We start from the raw sequence: 18159 nt of genomic DNA, 5'->3' as shown, positions 1-18159 counted from the left end.
TAGATCAGCCAATCATGGATAATTGAAAGGGAACTATTTTTGATTGCAGCATTTTTAAAAGGGTTTTTAAAATCCTCACCATCCCTCATCACAAACTGGTTTTACTTCCGAAAATATCCCACAGTAATTGTGGGGAATCTAGAGGCTGAGATCATCTGTTGCAGCAAACAACCATTCGTGAAAGAGACGACAGACCCACCACTATCAAAAGGGTGCGACTTGAAGGGTCAAAGGCAACTAAAAAATCTTAGGGAGTAAACTACCAGAATTTATCCATGGAGAAAGTCAAATGTTGCAAAATAGGTGAAGTGTATTTGAGGGACTTTTCCTCATCTTCAAGACTATCTCAGTGCCCCCTGAATGCCCACCATCCATTTGATGCCCCACTTTCTTGGGAAGGAGCCTTGTTTTGGTTCACTTATCTGTCTCGGAAAACCTTCTCTAAGGATTCTGCCAGGTAATAATAGGTGGTAACCTGATCAAAGAATTCTGGTTGAAATACTAATGGCTGATAAGGATTTAAGTCATTCACTTTCAGATAGTATGCTTGCACAGGCCTAAGTGCGGTGACGCAAATGAATGAATTTGTGGAATTTCAGACTAATGGCAGACTGCTGAAGGGGGGCAATATTTGGGGTAAAATTTGGCAGTCTTCAAATGACACTGAGTAAGCTTCCTGTGACTTCCCTGGAACAGCCCTCAGCTTAGATATGTTGGAAAGTGACATCACTTCCCTTTCCTGCCCTCTACCTCGCCATGTGGTCTTGGCACCAGCCTCAAAAATGAAGTCGATTTTTCAAGTTGTTAGGGAACCGGGCAGAATTCGGGTTGTGGTGTACTTCTGGATTCTCACCCCATTGAAGGAAGTCAGACAGCTGAAGAGCAGACCCAGAGAAGCAAAGTGGAAAGGCAGTTGTAACTGCATGCCAACCTTAACTCTCTCGGGCAGGTTGCTTCTTAAAAGGGACACTTTGGGGTGTGGCAAGGAGCCAAGACTCTGTCATCCTGGCTCATGAGCTGTCTCCTCTCTCAGCCTGCCTTCCAGTATCTTCCAAATCCCCACAAAAAGCAACTCTATGTAGACGCTCTCATCAGACATCTAATCCTGCCGCCTATGGACATGGCTGAAACGGACACAGGGTTGTTGGGAGTATGATAGGGACATCCCGGAGCCAGAATGGGCCAGCTGCGTCCCTTACAGAACCTTCTTTGGAAGGCAAAGAGGAACAGATCTGAGTAAGAGCTTGTCTGCCAGACCCTTTTTTCTTGGGTAATCACAGTCTCCCTGCTCTGGTCTCTTTTTACTCAAAGTGGTTTGAGTCCCGGCAGCATTGGCATTCCCTCGGAGTCTGCTAGAAATGCGAATTCTTGGACCCCACCGGGGACCTACTACTGAATCAGGAGCTTCATTTTAACAAGATTCCCAGGTGACTGGTGCATACACGAAAGGTTGAGAAGTGCTGTTCTAGACCGAACCGTGTGTCACAGGGTTAAGGGGTCATTACCCGCTGTGTTTCCTCTCCACCTCCCTCCAGAGCTACCACTTGGCGTCTGTGAGGGGGATGCTGCTGTGTAATCATGGTATTCCACGTGCCATCCCAGGGAAAGGCAACTTGCAGGATGAGACTTTTCGGCCTCCTCACCACCTCTCTCCCCTCCTTGGACCTCCGTTTCATGCGGGCACATCTCCTGGCAGTGCCCACGCAGGCACCTTTGGATTCTACAGCAGCCTCCTTTTTTTTTCTTTTGGTAGTACATATAAAAATTTACCCCTTTTCAGACCATTTCATTGAGGTATGGTTGACATGAAAAAGGCTATATATATTTACTTCTTTAATAAAACGAATCCTTACGAACCGTGGCTGCTCCCCAAGGCCAAGTTCAACATGCTGAAGCTGCACCTGCCCCGTGCCATGGGTGTACTTACACCAAACCTACTATGTGCAAGTCTTTCTGCACATAGGTCTTCCATGACCAGGGCCAGCTGATATTTGCTTTGGGTAGAGTGAACAGCCACCCCGTGCATCATGTCCAGAAACAAGCCCATGTGAGTATCTTTCGTTCCTCGAAACTGAGGCATTATGGTTCCCATAGTCTCTGGTTTTACAGCAAATATTCCCCTGTTAGGTATACTAACCCCTTATCAGCCACTTTCAGCTAGATTCCTGTATTAGATAAAATGCTGTCATCCCTAGAGTACAGGCCCTCAACAGGATGGATCAAGAACAGAGATATTCTGACAGAGAAGGAGCATTGGGTCTGGAAAAGTCCGGAGCAGAGAACGGTCGCTAGGTAAGTTTATTGGGGATGGGATGCCAGAATCAGGGCCCACCCGGGGACTGGCAAAATGGTGTGGGCTAGGCACACAGAGCAGGATGGGGAAATTATGGCAAGAGAAGAAAAGGCAGAAGTGTGAAACAGGACAAATTCGGTCTTGTGTTCACCTTTTGCTAAGTACTAACCCCTTTTCGGAAGCGGGGGGGGGGGGGGTGCTGCCCTAGCTCAAGGCTCATCCCACACACAGGCTGAGGCTATTTGTAGCTCTACGTCTGGAGCCCAGACACTTCCCGAGCAGGGGGTTCCTTTTGCGTCTGCACAACTCCTACGCTCTTGCTGAAGAACACCCAGCGCCCCCACCTAGGGTTTTAACTGCACCCTCCTGCGGACATTTTGTCTAATCAGATCCAAAGTATCAAAGCCAGAGGAACAAACTCAACACGGGATTTACTGTAACGGACCAGGTAAAAGTAGGTAGATATATTCCCGACACTCGGAGAAGACAGAAAGTTGTGTGAAAGGCCCTTCAGATAGCTCTGTAGTCTCAGGCTAAGAAGTTCAAAGTTAAATCATCTGGACAAGCATGTTTACGCTCTCCCCCAAAGTTACGAATTCTATCTTCTAAAATTCTGGCCCTCTCTGAAAATCCATGCTGTCTTTTAATCCTTTAACCCACCATATAAAAATGACAAATCTCTTATCCACAAAAGAAGACTGATAACAACGCTTGGGTGGCTTCATTTATTTTCCAGGCTGTTAAAATAAAAGCAGCCAATCACCTCTGCCTACCCATAATAATGACATCTTGAAACAAATACACCAGGAGCCAAAAACAGAGAATAAAAATCCCAACCAGCCCCCCACTATTCTCATTCAATCTTGGGGAGCTGGGGATGGAAATGCAGGTTTAAAGAAACCTCAGCTAGAGGCTGAAGTGGGGGATGTGGAAAACTAGTTTTCATTTTAAGGAAAAAAGTTAAATTTGCTGAGAGGAAGAAAACCCATGGCTCCTTTGGCTGTGAGCGCAGAGAGAGAACAATAGTTTTCTTTGTTCTTTCCTCTTAAACGCTTCCTGTCCGTCCCCCGCCCCCACTTGGTAGATCAACAGGAAGCTGCCTTCTAGGGGAGGTGGTACACTTTGCTGGAAACTCACCTTTACAGCCTGCTGATTGCCATCTATTTTTATGGCCCAAATGAACAGCATCACCTTCCTCCCTCCTCTCCACATAAAAAATAGAGTAAAAAAAAAACCCATAATAAACCTTGTGAGAAGGTGACTTAAGTCTTTGACTGGCACCACGGAGTCGACCTCTCCGTGCTTCAGTGGGCTAAGCCAGCTGGCCAGAGGGGCGGAGAGGTGAGCTAAGCCAGTGAGCTTACTGAAGACTGGCCAGCAGACAGAGGACAGGGACAGCAGCAAAGAGGGGGAACTAGGGGTGGGAGGTAGAGCTGGAGCGGTCGACATTGGTTAGTATAATGAAGATCTGTTTGAGGACTGGAGCAGGTCTTCGCCCTGGTTCCAGAGAATAAAGACCAACACGAAAACAAAACAGACCCCACCAAAGAGCAGAGAATCAGATCAGGGGACACGTTGCCTTCCCAAACGGACCTAAACAGTTAAATGGATCCTGGCAATTAGAATAATTAGATAATTAGATTGTGACTCTGTGGGCAAAGAGACGGAAACCTGTCTCAGCTAAGTACACTTGGTAGCGAAACGCGCTCAGTTATGAAAGGAGCATGCTCTCAGCAGGTATATTTCACAGGGCTTGGGGAGAAAAAATTAATGGAATAAAAATTTGCAGCTGATGAGTTAGATTTAGGCAGCCAAAGGGATTTTGCCTGGGGCTCCATTAGAGCCTGCGCTCCCAAGTCCCACTATCACTATTGCGCCTCCATCAACAGATTTTTATTTAAGCCAATGCGTTTAGAGCACAATTCCGTGGTGAATAACCTTTAAGGTTACATTTGCCTTTTCCTTGCTTCTTGCAAACAGTGCGTAATCCACGAGCACATTTGTTGGCTGTAAAGGTGTACAACAGCAATTTTTGCAATGACAGTGCGGAGAGGGAATATGAGATCTGTGTGCTAATGAGCTGACACTGCAGAGGCTGGGGCGATGTCGTGTGGAGCACACCACAAGTGCACAGCAGCAAGACACAGGAGGGGACTTCAAGGGAATCGGGGGCGGTTCCGAGGAACCGGGGCAGCAAAGCTACGCAAATGAGACGTGGCCCTCCCTTGGTATTACCACATCCCCCAAAGCCCTAGAACGATCAAATTTGGTTTTTAAAGAACACACATGTAACTTACAATGTGTGTGCACATTTCTTTTCATATATACTGATTGGGTGTGAGGGTGCCCCTGTTTGTGCGTTTGAATGCACGTATCCTCAAATCATGATTTTCACACCATCCTTCTTTCTGGGGTCATCTAGCTAAACTGAAAAATAAGACTGCAAACTCGATGAATTCCTACGAAATGGGAACATGTTCTCCAAAACAGAGGAGGTTCTTGTATACACTTCAATTCATCTCTGAACTGAGACCCCAAATGAACCACCCTTCAAAGCCAAAGAGGCTTTTATTGGCCTCTTAAGACATAGAGCGAAGTTGGAGTCTGTCTTAAGTAAACCTCTTGGGGGTGGTGCAAAAAAAATTGGTTACTGGTGAAGAATAGTCTTTAACTGATGCCTGGGACTCATTGCAAGGAAGCCTCCTGGAAACATTGGGGGAGGGGATGCAGAGGGAGAGAGGAGAGGAGGGACACATCCAGAAAACATTACCCTTTGTTTATTCTCTAAGTGTTTGTTTACCTGCATACCTCTGCCCTGGAAAGTGTGTGCCTGACCAACGATTGGGGATGAAGGGACTATCATGGGAAGAAATCGATTCTAGTGCTAGGATAGGCTGAAACTAGGAATTCTGAATGGGGACAGGGACAAGTTCCTTTAATTTTTGCCATCCTGTTCCATAGTGAACCAGATAGGAGAGGTGACTGACCAGATTTGGACTCATCAGGGATTTACTTGAATTCTTCCTAGGTCTTCAGGAAGGGGCAGGATAAAAAAGCTAGGGGTCTCTCCTCCGTACAATAGAGCGGTCAGTTGGAAGACTGGAACCTGGGGTCCCTGGCAGGCAATACTGAACTAGTATTGTTATGCCAGTATTTCTATTTCCATGAGAAAAAGAACAATTAAGGCCACAGGCCAGGGCCGGGGGGGGGGGGGGGGGGGGGGGGGGGGGGGGAATGAGATACACCTCCAGGAATTCCAAGACCCCTTGAAATGCTTGTTTTCAGCATTCAGAGACTATCTGCCTGTGGTTGGACTAGTCCTCTTTCTCATACTAAGCTTCTAGGCAGCAGCTGCCCGGAGACAGCTTTGAGATCTGGCCCCCATTCAATGATTGTGACATTCAGAGAGGAACTGTTTCAGGGACCAGAGAAGATGGTAGCTTTCCTCCTCTGTCTTCTGAGCTGTAAAGTCTGAGAGTGCAACAGGCAGCTGGGTACACATCACTGGTTTCTGGATATTTCTCCTGTGTGTCTTTGTGTGCATATATGTGTATTTGGCATAACTAAGAGCAAGGTCACTTTTTTGTTTTGTCTTTCTTGTTGTCCAGTGAGCCACACCCACTATCCCACATAACCTAGCCTTGTAAGCTTATAAACGGAAGTGCTGTGGATTTGGGGGCTACGGGGGTCACTCTGTTTCTTTTCCTACCCCATGGTTGTTCCTTTATTGCCTGAGAGGTTAAGACATCAATGCACCTCGACACTGATATGAATATGAATGACTTAGTGCCTAGATTGTTCTCAAACCGAGCTGTTCACAGGGCAAGGATCACTTCATTATTGCTCCCTGGTAGGGTTCCATGGCCTTTGGCAGGTGGGTGTCAATCTGATTGGACCATAGAAAAACAGGACCAAAAACCTTGGAAATCAATCATTCCTAAGAAGTCAACTGGCACTCTTATCCCAGTCCTCATCAGTGGAAAGACACTAAAGTGAGTTGAAGTAAATATTATTCATTATTAATAGTAAATCCTGCTAGTTTTATGTATTTGGCTTTAAATCTGTTCTAATTGATACTTAGGAAGCTGCATTTGAGATTCAGCCTCTTGACAAGATCACAGTGCTGCAGGATTAAGAGTCAGATGTGTGTTGTAAGTGCTGTAGCGACAGGCTGGGATTACTGAAATAAGATGCAAAGTATAGACAGACATTTTGTAACTTTCACACTTAGCTGGAATTAATAAGTTCCTATTTTTGTCAATGTCGGAAAGCCAATGAATGTCAAATACAGAGTATCTCAGAACATGTTCATATAAGGATCTGTACCTTCAGCTAAAATCTTCTTAAAGCTGATAAGTGTCACATTTCTTCAAAGTACCTCACCCCATCCCCTTGACCTAAGTCTTCAAACCCAAGGAACCTGTGCCCTTGGTGACCCTTACAACAGTTTTTGGAAGCGACACATCCTTTGAGACACAAGAATTTGAAGGAAGTTATATACAAAGTTTCACCCAACCAACCAAATACCATTTCTCTCTTAAAATAAATTCTCAAAAATTCCAAATGCCAAACTACGCCAGCCATGAAAGCAAAACATATTTATGCCATCATCAGCCTCACTGTTGTGAAAACTTTGTAAAATCAGCTTAGATGAAGAACCATCAGTCTTTCCCATAAAACATTCCATTCAAGAAAAAAACTGTGTCCAACAGGCTATTGGTCATTTGGGATCCCATGGTTTTGCCTCTCAAAATGTCCCCTTTCCAGAGGGACAATCACAGAGCACAGCTAGATATTTCAGAAACAGCTTTGGGGCTGATGAAATTCCTCCCTTTTCATATTCAGGTTTTCAGCTGTATGCCCCCTCCACCTTTTGCTCTAAGAACTGTGTGGGCCTTAAGAATCAGGGGGTGAACAACACTAGGGGAGACAGAAGTAGCTTTCCAAATAGTAAGCTGAGCACTGTCTTCTCCCTTCCCCTCCGTTTGCCAGGCGTTCATCACTTGTAATGAGTTTGTTGTCTTATCGGTTCCTATCAGAGCTCTCACAGTAAGAGAGGTGATATTATAGGACAGAAAGAGGCCAGGGAACCCAGCCTGATCTGTGCCTCAAGGTCACTTGTTCGCAGAATTTCTCATATTTGGCTCCTAAATATTAGGCGATTGTCAAATTCAGCTCGTTCCTACAGCCAGGCTCCAGCTTTAACAGTCAAGTAATGTACATCCTGAATTAACTCAATCAAGAGGTTTCTTTTTATTTTCATTCCATCTGAAGAAATCTCCCTGAACAGCCATGCTATTTTTTCTTTCTTTATTTTTCCAGCCTAAAGAGGGGAGGGGAGGGTGTGGGGGAGGGAACGCCAGTTTGGGGGGGGGGGAATAAAACTTTCGCATCTGACATTATTCACAACAGAGTTTTGTGCCCTACCTCAAGTCCCTCAGCAGGATCCTATGGAGTTGATTTAGGTCGCATGAAACCTGGGTTGACTAGGGCCCTGACAACGTCTACTGAGGCAATCACCACCACCCCCAGCACACACGCAGACCCCAAGTCCCACAAGCAAAATACAAATGCGGTCCCCAAGGTCCCAAAGGGAGGAAAAGCAGATCTACTTACAAGCATTAGTCACAGAAAAACTATTGGAAGAATCCAAGTGATCTACGTGGTAATTCAAATGGAAGGGCTTCTCCGTGGTGTTCTGGTTGGTGTTGTATAACTGCACGGCAAAGCGGAAAGCGCTGTGCTCCTGCACCGTGTTTCTCATGAAAAGTCCACCTATAAGCAAAAGGAACCGAGATTTGGCTTGTGCACCCCCCCCCCCCCAGGACCGGTTAGAAATTGGGGAGCGCTACAGACAGGCGATATCTCTCAATGGTACCGGGCTGTGCGGTGATTATTGATTTTCAACCTGTGTGTCTTTCTAGACTCTTGTGAACTCAAATTTTGGCCAAGAGAAACCTGGTTTTCCTCCTGACTTGAAGAGGAAAAGAAGAGGCTGGGAGAAGGGGGAAAGGGGACGACAGACGGGAGAAGGGGCTGCTTTGGAGTCGGACGACGGAACCAACATCGGGACTTGGTTTTTTCTCAGGCAGTAGCTTCCTCTCCACTTCTCTCCCCCCCGCCCCACCTCCTACCCCGACGCCCATCTCCACAAGCTGGTTCATCTTTTCCTGGTGCAACGGGAAGGATTGGGAAGAAAAACAATTCCATTCCCCATGCTGCCCGGTCCTGTTCCCCATAGCCATCCCCCCCCCCCTCCCCCAGGACAATACAGGGGTCTGGTTCAGTAATGGCAACAATTCTAACTTCCGGACTTGTAAATCCAAGACAGAAGCCGAGAGAACTCTCTCCCAGCGCCCAGGAGCCGGGCTCCAGCCAGACACAGCGGCAATTCATGAATTCGTGGTCTGCGTGACTTCGCCGCCCGCTCCTTGCCTCAGCCCCCGCCTCCTACCCCATCCGCCACCGGCCCCGGCGGCCGCCCGGGGTCCGGGCGCTCCAGGGTGGGCTTCCAGCTCCCCCAGCGCCGGTCGGTCTCCGGGAGGCGGACAGGCGGGACGGGGCGCCCTGGCGCGGCCAGACAGGCGGCATCACCCTGGGACAACTTCCAGCCGCGGCACGCACGCCATGGCAAAGTCCAGAGCAGCCAGCCGAAAAGCCGCGACTCTTCGCCCCTTTGCAGCCTCCCGGCCTCCTGCGTGCCTCCCCTGCTCCGCTCGGCTCGCAAAACGCGGCAGCCCACAGCTCCCACCCCCAGCCCCAGGAGACCCCTCTCCCGTCCCCGCCACTCCCCACACCCGCCGGCTCTCCGGGGGCTCAGGTGCCCTCCGATCCTGTCCGGTCCCCGGCCCCGGTCCCCTCCCCGGGCCGTGCAGGACCGGGACCCGCGGCCGCTGCAGCCCCGCCAGGGCAGGGGTCTCGGGTGCAGGGGAGCCCGGCCCGGCCGGCGGCTTGCTCTCGCTTACCGATGCTGATGGTGTTGGGGAATCCTCCGTGAGAATGACCCAAAAGCCCCAGGACTAAAAGGAAGACCGCCCGGAGCACGTTTTGCCCCATTTTCTTCTGCCTGGCCATGCTACGCCTAAAACGGAGCTGACAAGAGCATGGGCGCAACTCAGGAGTCGTCAAAATAATAATAGAAAAAGAAAAAGAATTCGCCGGCTCTTACACCCCCTCCCCTCAACTTGCTCTCGCTCACTCTTCCTTTCCACCCCACACTAGTCCTCCTCCTCCACCGCCTCCTCTCTCTCTCTCTCTCTCTCTCTGAATCTCGCTCTCTCTCCCTTTCTTGCTCCCTCTCGCTCCCAGGCTCTCTCACACCCCCTCCCCGCCCCCCACCTCACTTCTGTCTTCACACCAATCTGGAAGGCGGGTTCATTGGCTGCAAGCTCTGTTCGCCAAAGCGATCTCTCTCCCTATCACTACGAGAGAGAGAGAGAGAGAGAGAGAGAGAGAGAGAGAGAATGAGAGGCAGAGAGAGAATAAAAACCTAAAACACCAAACAAAACAAAAAAGACAGAACACCGAGAAACAAAACAAAACAAAACAAAACCCAAAGAAACAAAAGAGAGAGAGAGAAAGAAAGAAAAGAAATTCTAAAGAAAATCCGAGACTTTTCTTCCCCCAGAAGATGGTGGGTCTAAAGAGGGGAAAAAAGAAGGAAAGAGCGAAAAGGCTCAGCGCCGGTGAATTGGGCTCTTCCAATTGGGCCGGTAGGGGGATATTGATCAAAGTTGATCTGACGTGGAATTAAAGCCGCACACCGCTTAGCTCCACTGCAAACTGCAGCCCCGGACTGCAAAGCCTCGGCGCTGGCGTTTGTCAACACCGGAGATGGGATCGATAGAAATCCACTAGTCTTCACGTGGAACTAGCCTTTCAAGCGGCAACTGGCCCTTCAAAAAAAAAAAAAAAGAAAGAAAAGCTGCATTGCCTCTGCGTTTGTGTGTCTGTCTTTAAGAAGGGGGGTCTTGGGGGGGGCCGTTAGTGGTTACTCCGGAGTCTTTGTAGAGACTCGGAGAGGCAGTTCCCATCACAATGCGCCCGAATTTGCTGCGCATGCCTGGTCCCTGCCGCTCAGTTTTTACAGCAGAGCTCCGAGGGCGAGTGAACAACCCCCCTTCCACTCCCACGGCCCTGAGAGGCGAGTATCTCCCCTTGCCCAAGTGCAGAGCTGGGATTGCGGCGGGGAGAGGGCAGTGATGGGCAGTGTGGGGCTGACTGCTTTGGGGGTTGTAGAAAAGTGTGTGCGTGGAGTGGTAACTAAAAGGTTAATGAAAAGGACGCTCAGTCCCACCGGCCAAAGGAGGAGAGAGGTGTGGGAATGAGGTAGGGTAAGGGTGGGGATTGAAAGTTAAGGTTGGGGGAAACTGTCCCCAGCTACTTTGCTCCCTTGCTGTAGCCTCTGGACAAAGCAGCCTGGGCCCCTGCCCCATGACCCCAGCGGCTATCAATTCTTCCCCAGTCCTCTTTTATTCTTTGCTCTAAGGGGAGGAAAGAACCTTCCAAGTCAGGCAGCAGGCCTGGACCTCTGTTGGGGGATGGTCCCCTCCACAAGATATTGTGCATGGACGTCTTAGACTCTTCTCCCTAACCCCTTTCTCCAGTGGTGGGAGGAAAGAAGCTTCCTTATCTTCTATGTCTTTCATTCCTACCCCAGCTTCTCTGGAAGAGACAAGTGTTATTCCTTTCCATGCCAGCTGCTCTCCTTTTCATATCCTCTCCTCCTGCTCTATGTGGAAAATGAACTCTCCTGCCAATGTACAGCAAACTGGTATACATGGGGCAGGGGCCCAACTGGTCCACCAGTTACTCTGGAACTTTGGATTTGGCATAACACAGGTTGGAGCCTGGAATAGCGATTTTCTAGGGGCACCTGGGTGGCTCAGTTGGTTAAGCTTCTGACTTCCGCTCAGGTCATGATCTCAAGTGGTGAGTTTGAGGCCTGCATAGGGCTCTGTGCTGACAGTGCAGAGCCCGCTTTGGATCCTCTGTCTTCCTCTTTCTCTGCCCGCCCCCCGCCCCCCACTGATTTTTTTTTCTTTCTCTCTCAGAAATAAACATTAAAAAAAAAAAAGAGTAAAGAAAGTTTCCAAACCCTCAGGCAACCAGAAAAATGGTTCTAGGCTCTTGCCAACCTTCTATCCCTTCTGAGAATGCAAAATCTCTTTCTGCCCCACCACTCCTAAGAATCTTTTATCTTCATTTGCATAGTCCGTTGCTAAAAATGAGGGAGAAACTTGGGCATGACAGGAGACTGAAGTTGAAAGTGATTGGAGCATTAGACCAAAGGAGGCAGCAGAGACGAGGTTAGCCACCCCTTGACGAGTGTGGGGACTAACAGCATGGCTCAGGGATATAGGCATAGGAGACAGGTCTAAGTTCAAGTCTATATTCTATTACATACAGGCAGTGTGTGACCTTGAGCGACTTTCTTAATCTCAACTCCAGTTTTCGCATCTGCAAAGTGGGAATATTACTGTTACTTTCCCTATGAAGTGGTCGTGGATTAAATAAGGATTAAGTAAAATAGTGGGTGCTAAAACATCTAATTCAGTGCCTGATTCATAGAAGAATCAATAAATGTTAATTTCCAGATGCCCTTCCCCCGTTCTCACCCTTTAAAAGTGCCCTTTCTCCCCAAAAGTGCCTTCTGTTGTCAGCCTCCCCTTTCTCCACCATCCCCCAAACCTCAGACTCTGCTACCAAGTCTTGGCTTGTGTTCCATCAAATTCTTCCCATCAGGGCTCCTTAAGAGCCCTAGGAGACAGGAGAGAATCTGGTAGATGAATCTTTACTAACGTTCTCATGGCAGGCAGTGACAACTTAATATTAAAAATGACGTTTAGAGAACGTCTACTCTGTGCCAGGCACTATATATGTTCCTCCTTTTAGATAACATAGTTGCATTTTAATAGAAGCCTTCAATGCCTTGACCCAGAGGGATAACTCTAAGGAGGAGTTTCAGTTGTGATTTCAGGTGGGGAGACACTACATTTCAGATGGAGGGAGTCGCTTTCAACATACCTCATTTCTCTCTGAAAGCAAACAGGTCCCCATCCATGTTTGGCTAGCCAAGAGAAGAGGTGGAGGAAGAGATCTGTGGCCTTCTTCAGTGTCATTTGGCTTGAAGAGTAATGGGCTGGATGAGTAACAAGAGATGAGAGGAAGAAAGGCATTTCAATGCCCGTGCACTTGAAAATCCTCCATTGCATTCATCACTGTAAATGGGCACCTATCCTTTCTGTTTTCAGTCTCCCCTGCCCACTACTTGTTTTCCTCTCTCATCTGCTGCCACTTTTTTAACTTTTAGCTGTCAGTTGCAGCTGTTGGCAGAATTGGATTAGTCCCATCTGAGCCAGCAGGGACACAGTGGTGAACTAGGCATATTGCTGTTGGTTGGAAAGTCCGTATAATACATGCAAATTCTTTTGCATTCAATCCCTCACGGAAGAAAGCGGTGAGATGCTTTTTGAACTTCATCTTTGTTTTTCCAATGAGGAGCTAGAGATTGTAGTAGCAAGCATCACAGCCGCCAGAAGTTGCCAACTAAGCCCCAAATCCAGCGCCCTCTCTCCCTCCCTCTCTCTCTGTCTCTCTCTCTCTCTCTCTGGTTAAGAGGTATCTCTGCTGGATTCAGAATTACCTGGCAAGAAAATAATTCATTGCAGTTCTTACTGAGAGGTTGTGTTCTTTCATGAAATGGTTAGTCAGGTGTAGCTGCAAGAGAGGACACAAGAGAGGCACAGGAAAATAAAGTTTATTATCCTCACAAGTTTTAGAGAAACTAAGTCACTGTACGCCATGAAGGGAGGCCACACAGGGTGGGGGAGCAGCAAATGTGTGTGCTCAGCCAAGCAAATGGGGAGGAGAGAGAGAGACAGAGAGAGAGACAGAAAGAGAGAGAGAGATTGCCCCTTGGGCAAGTGCCTTTATCAGGTTGGAACATACAAACAAAAGGCATGCACGAGGTGATTTCATTGGTACATTTGAATGACAATAGGTCACAGTCAGGGGAGGGCAATTAGGGGAACTTGTGGCGGGGGCCAGCCTTGTACAGTGATGCACCCAGTCACCTGGGTGGGGTCCTCACAGACGGTTTGTGGGGATGTTGAGGCAGAAGGAAAATACTACGAAGTTTTAAAATTTACAATATGAAAGTGAAAATAGTACTCCTCTTCATGAGGTTTCTGTTTGTTTCAGGCTTGGGATAGGGCTCTTGGAGAAGCAGAAAGAATGTCAGCCAGTGAACTTTGGAGAAAAGATCTAACTATACATTAATCCTCATACTCGTTAACTTGATACCTTGTAAATAAGGAAAATAATGACAAAAATCATTGTGATTCATTGGAAGGAAACTGCCATACCCTTTAAAAGTAATGAAAGCAAGATTCTATATCCTTTGCCTAATAGAAAGATAACTTCCTCACTATTTGACTTGAAACTTTGATTTCTTGAACAAACGTTTGACCACCTGCTATCTGACAGATTCTGGGAGGCACCAGGGATATAAGGAAGCAAGACAATTTCTGCTTTCAATGAATTTCAAGTTCAGAGAAGGAGCATATGTATTCAGTGGCAAGGACAATGTAACATGGTAAGTGCTGTGAAAATAGTTAAGCACCAGGTACCAAGTACAGAGGAAGGTGTTCAAATATCTGAAAAAAGGTACTTTCCTTCTCCCAGATTCAGTCCCATGCCATCACAACGAGAAGATAGAGCAAGGTGATTTCTAAAGACTTCCCACTCTCATGTTCTATGGTCCTATGATTCCATGAGTCAGGAGTATCTTAGGGTGAGGAAAAACTGTCTAACCTTCAGCCTACAATTCTCATCAAGGAACTACTTTAGGGACTCCCAATTCTTTATGGCTGTCTCTTACATTTTCATTCCTGGATTCTTGGGAAGAATAGAGTCCAGTCATATCTGGAGACTCAGGTTGGGTTTGACATCTAAGAAAGCTTGGGTCTTCCATCTAACTTCTCTATCCTTCAATCTTTTCTATGATACCACCCTTCCAGAAGTCCTCTATGTAGATGCCAACCTTGGTGTTGCTGAATGAATCCACAGCCCTGAGGAGCTGAAATTCTAGGCACAGGCCTAGTTGGAACTGCTTCTGATGGGAGTTTATGTGTATCTCAGAGGAGAAGTCTTATGAACTTGGGTTTGATATGCCCAGAAATGGATCCATAGCAACTTCCAGGAGAAGATAGTCACACCAGGTGAGCATGGCCATAGAAGCAATTGTTTATCTTAAATTGTTTTCAGATTGGCTTGCTTTTTATTTTTTTTATTAAAAAATTTTTTTAACATTTATTCATTTTTGAGAGTGAGAGAGACAGAGCATGAACGGGGGAGGGGCAGAGAGAGAGGGAGACACAGAATCCGAAGCAGGCTCCAGGCTCTGAGCTGTCAGCACAGAGCCTGATGCGGGGCTTGAACTCACAAACTGCAAGTTCATGACCTGAGCCAAAGTCAGACACTTAACCGACTGAGCCACCCAGGCACCCCGCTTGCTTTTTTTTTTAAAAAAAATTTTTTTTTCAACGTTTATTTATTTTTGGGACAGAGAGAGACAGAGCATGAACAGGGGAGGGGCAGAGAGAGAGGGAGACACAGAATCGGAAACAGGCTCCAGGCTCTGAGCCATCAGCCCAGAGCCTGACGCGGGGCTCGAACTCACGGACCGCGAGATCGTGACCTGGCTGAAGTCGGACGCTTAACCGACTGTGCCACCCAGGCGCCCCCCCCCCCGCTTGCTTTTTATAGATGGGGAGGGTGTTTAGAACTCATTTTTTTTTTGCCCTGAAGATATCTCTAGGAGCTATTTGGGGGCACAATGACTTGGAGATGATCCTTCCCTTTTAGTACCTCATTCCAACTTTTTCTCTCTGGACTAAGCACTTTCACATTGCCTCCTTTAGGTATTCTCAGGGCTGGTGACCATGCCCTTGACTCAGTTCCTATATCAGTTAAGATGTTCATGCTTCAGCTAAGACAAAACCCACAAAAACTAATATAAATGATAAGGGAGATGCATTGATTTACAGATCTGGAAGGGACATAGGTAAGACTGCTTGAGACTTGATTAGCTTCAGTAGTTCAAAAATTGTATCAAAGACCTAATTTATTTTCCTTTCTCCTTCTTTGCCCACCATATGATGGCAAAATGTCTGTGGCATGTCTTGTCTTCACATCTGCATCACATGTTATATCATTGGTTCTAAAGGAATCACCTGAACATTCATGCTTGAATCCTGTGGTCAAGTAATGTCATCCTTAGACCTGAACTACCTGAGCCACTCACTATGGCAAGGAGACATCAGATTATACCCTACCCATAGGGTCACTTCTTCCCTACCCCTCTCCAACCACATGATTGACACACAGTGGGATAGGGAGACACGGAGTTGGGAAACAACCACAATAGCCACTAAAATCCCTATCTTCCCAAAGGTCTGCTCCCTGAGAATTGTGAGTGGTAATCATTTCACTCTTGAAATGTCCACAGGCCCATTGCAACTTGCTGAATGGTCTTGTCTCGGGTCCCTTAGAGGTAGGCTGCTCCATGGTGAGATCCTTCTGTTACTTTAGTAACTCATCCCCCTAAATTCAGTTCGTGATGCATCTGCCTGATATTTAATTCTGCTCCTAAAAAAGTAATTTTATATTGAGTGTCCAGGGTGAGAAACGAACATAGAAACAGTTCCTTTTCCTAGGGGTAGAGGCAAATAGGGTTCCAGATCTTTTCAGATAGGGATCCAGTGACTCTTTTTTCATGTTCTTCTCTGGGTAAGCGGAGGTCTGGTGAGTTACTCCCGTAGACTGTGAAACTGAGGAATCAGAGAGGTTTAGTGAACAATTCAAGGTCACACAGCCAAGTGGTGGGGAATGGAGATTTTTTTTTTTTTATCCCTCTAGGGCTTTATCCACCAGACCAGAGTCTCCTTCATGCTGTGAGAGAACTGAATCATAGCAAATATATTCTGCTGGGATGGGTACATCTTAGCAAGTAATTATCCCCTGTTGGGCTCTGAATGGGCTTGCAAACTGCAGATGGAAGTCACATGGCTCTGGGACTCCCACTTCTCGCAAAGTGACATTCTTATAAGCTACAACATCTCTCTGATGGGAAGTGTTAATTTATTGTGAATTATTCCAGGTTACCTCCCAAAGATGTTATTGTTGATATTTTTATTAACATATGCTTTTTTTTTCTCTTTTACCCCTCTGGGAAGGTTAGGAACTGTCACTGTGAAATAGCACCGGCAAGTCTGGGGGAAATAGACCCCAGCCTAAAACTGGCCCTGCCCCCCAGCCCTAGCTGGGGATGGGTTGCATGCTTTAACAGATTTGAGAACTTTATTGAGGAATTCTGGATGCCAGTTGGTTTTTATACTCAACTGGAAACCTGTCCAATTTTCAAAGTACTTATGAAACTAGAAACTGACTCTGGATTCTGAAAATTACGTGACTGTATGTCAGGAACTGAGTCAGCATCATGTCATATCATATGAGGGCAAACAGATTACCCCCCCCCCCCTTTCTGAGGTGTGTGTATGTGTGGGGGTGGTGGTGATGAGGTTGGGACGGGCGAAGCATACATGTTAGATTGAACGAGCTCTCCAATTATTCACTCCTTCCCGCATTCGTACCTTTATCAGGGCCTCACTGTGAGCACCATATTTCTCTGCCCCTTAATTTTGGGCTTGGCAGTGTGACTTGCTTTGGCCAGTGGCATGTGGGCAGAGGCGACAGCACGCCAGTTGCAGCCTACGTCTTAAGGAGCCTCATGGCGTTCTGCTCACCGTCTTCACCTCTGTGGGTGTCATGAGAAGTACACATAACAGATAGTTTTCTGGTTCCGAGAAGGATGAATGGCGGGTGGAGCAGAACTGGCCCAGTTGACTCACAGACCCGAAGTGAGACACAGAGCCCTCTCAATTATTGCAGTCTGTGGCCGAGCTGCCCAGTTTAGATCAGCTGAACCACAGCCAACCTGCAAAGGAGTGAGAAATGAGAAATGATTTTGTTTTAAACTACTAAGATTTGGGGCTCACTAACGTAGCAACCATCTGGCAGTGGGCGTGTTTCCATGAGTGATCTCAGGCTAGGGTGACCACCCTAGGCATCATGGTTTGGCCAGGACAATTCGGCTGATGTGCATTGTCCCAGCACGATCATCACCAATGCCCCTCTTCTCGCTCAAGAGTATCTTGGTTTGGGTGTTAAACCGTCTGGTCCATCCAGCTGAGGCAGGGAGCGAATTATGGGTTGCTTCAAGGCCCAGATAGAAGACTTGCTATCTGTCTGCCACTTCTACCTCTTAATTTCTGTTCCCTAATCTGTCAGCTTGGGGTTTGACCGTCGCTGTCTTTAGGAAGAGGGTATTTTGGGGGGTGCCTGGGTGGCCCAGTTAGCGGGGTGACTCTCGATTTTGGCTCAGGTCATGATCTCATGGTGTATGGGTTTGAGCCCCACGCTGGGCTCTGTGCTGACAGTGTGGCGCTTGCTTGGGATTCTGTCTCCCTCTCTGCCCCTCCCCTGATGGCTCTCTCTCTCTCTCTCTCTCTCTCTCTCAAAAATAAATAAACATTAAAAAATGAAATAGGGTGTTTTTTTTTAACACTCCTTTAGATAGAGGAAGGTCTGTGTTTCCTGCTTTAAAAGTGAATTCAGAGTGTTTAGGGGAATGAAAAGATAACTGGAAACAGTTGACTTCTCAGATACTTGACTGTAGCTAATTCTTAAAGAGGAATTGCTGGATTTGCTAAAGTTACATCTGTTCCGATCTGTATGCTGCAAGCATATTCTGCTGAATCTTTGTGGCATCACTCCCATGAACATAATAATATTTTGAGGGAAAA

General features: G+C 47.2%; 1 protein-coding gene and 1 long non-coding RNA gene across 8 annotated transcripts in view; one reads left to right on the top strand and one right to left on the bottom strand.

The window, feature by feature from the left end:
* Positions 1–10264, bottom strand: part of GRIA3 (glutamate ionotropic receptor AMPA type subunit 3) — a 268559-nt gene extending 258295 nt beyond the window's left edge. For 4 of the 7 annotated variants that reach the window (XR_006711071.1, XM_045472564.1, XM_045472563.1 and 1 more), the window contains exons 1-2: positions 9259–9521; positions 7910–8068 (exon numbers count right to left, since the gene is read on the bottom strand). Coding sequence is in view for 6 of the 7 variants with exons in the window: in XM_045472564.1 (XP_045328520.1) it covers positions 7910–8068; positions 9259–9367 (268 nt within the window). In the remaining variant the exon portion in view is untranslated. Of the gene's footprint in view, positions 1–7909; positions 8069–9258; positions 9522–9631; positions 10003–10056 lie in introns of those variants that run through there. The other 3 variants (XM_045472567.1, XM_045472565.1, XM_045472566.1) reach the window with 3 other exon arrangements.
* Positions 10265–14002: 3738 nt separating this feature from the next.
* Positions 14003–18159, top strand: part of LOC123594780 — a 33073-nt gene continuing 28916 nt past the window's right edge. Inside the window, exon 1 of the long non-coding RNA XR_006710874.1 lies at positions 14003–14514. This is a non-coding gene — a long non-coding RNA (uncharacterized LOC123594780). The remainder of the gene's footprint in view (positions 14515–18159) is intronic.

Source organism: Leopardus geoffroyi, chromosome X (genome assembly GCF_018350155.1).
Source record: "Leopardus geoffroyi isolate Oge1 chromosome X, O.geoffroyi_Oge1_pat1.0, whole genome shotgun sequence".
Classification (NCBI taxonomy): Eukaryota; Metazoa; Chordata; class Mammalia; order Carnivora; family Felidae; genus Leopardus; species Leopardus geoffroyi.
This window is presented reverse-complemented; position numbering and strand designations above follow the sequence as displayed.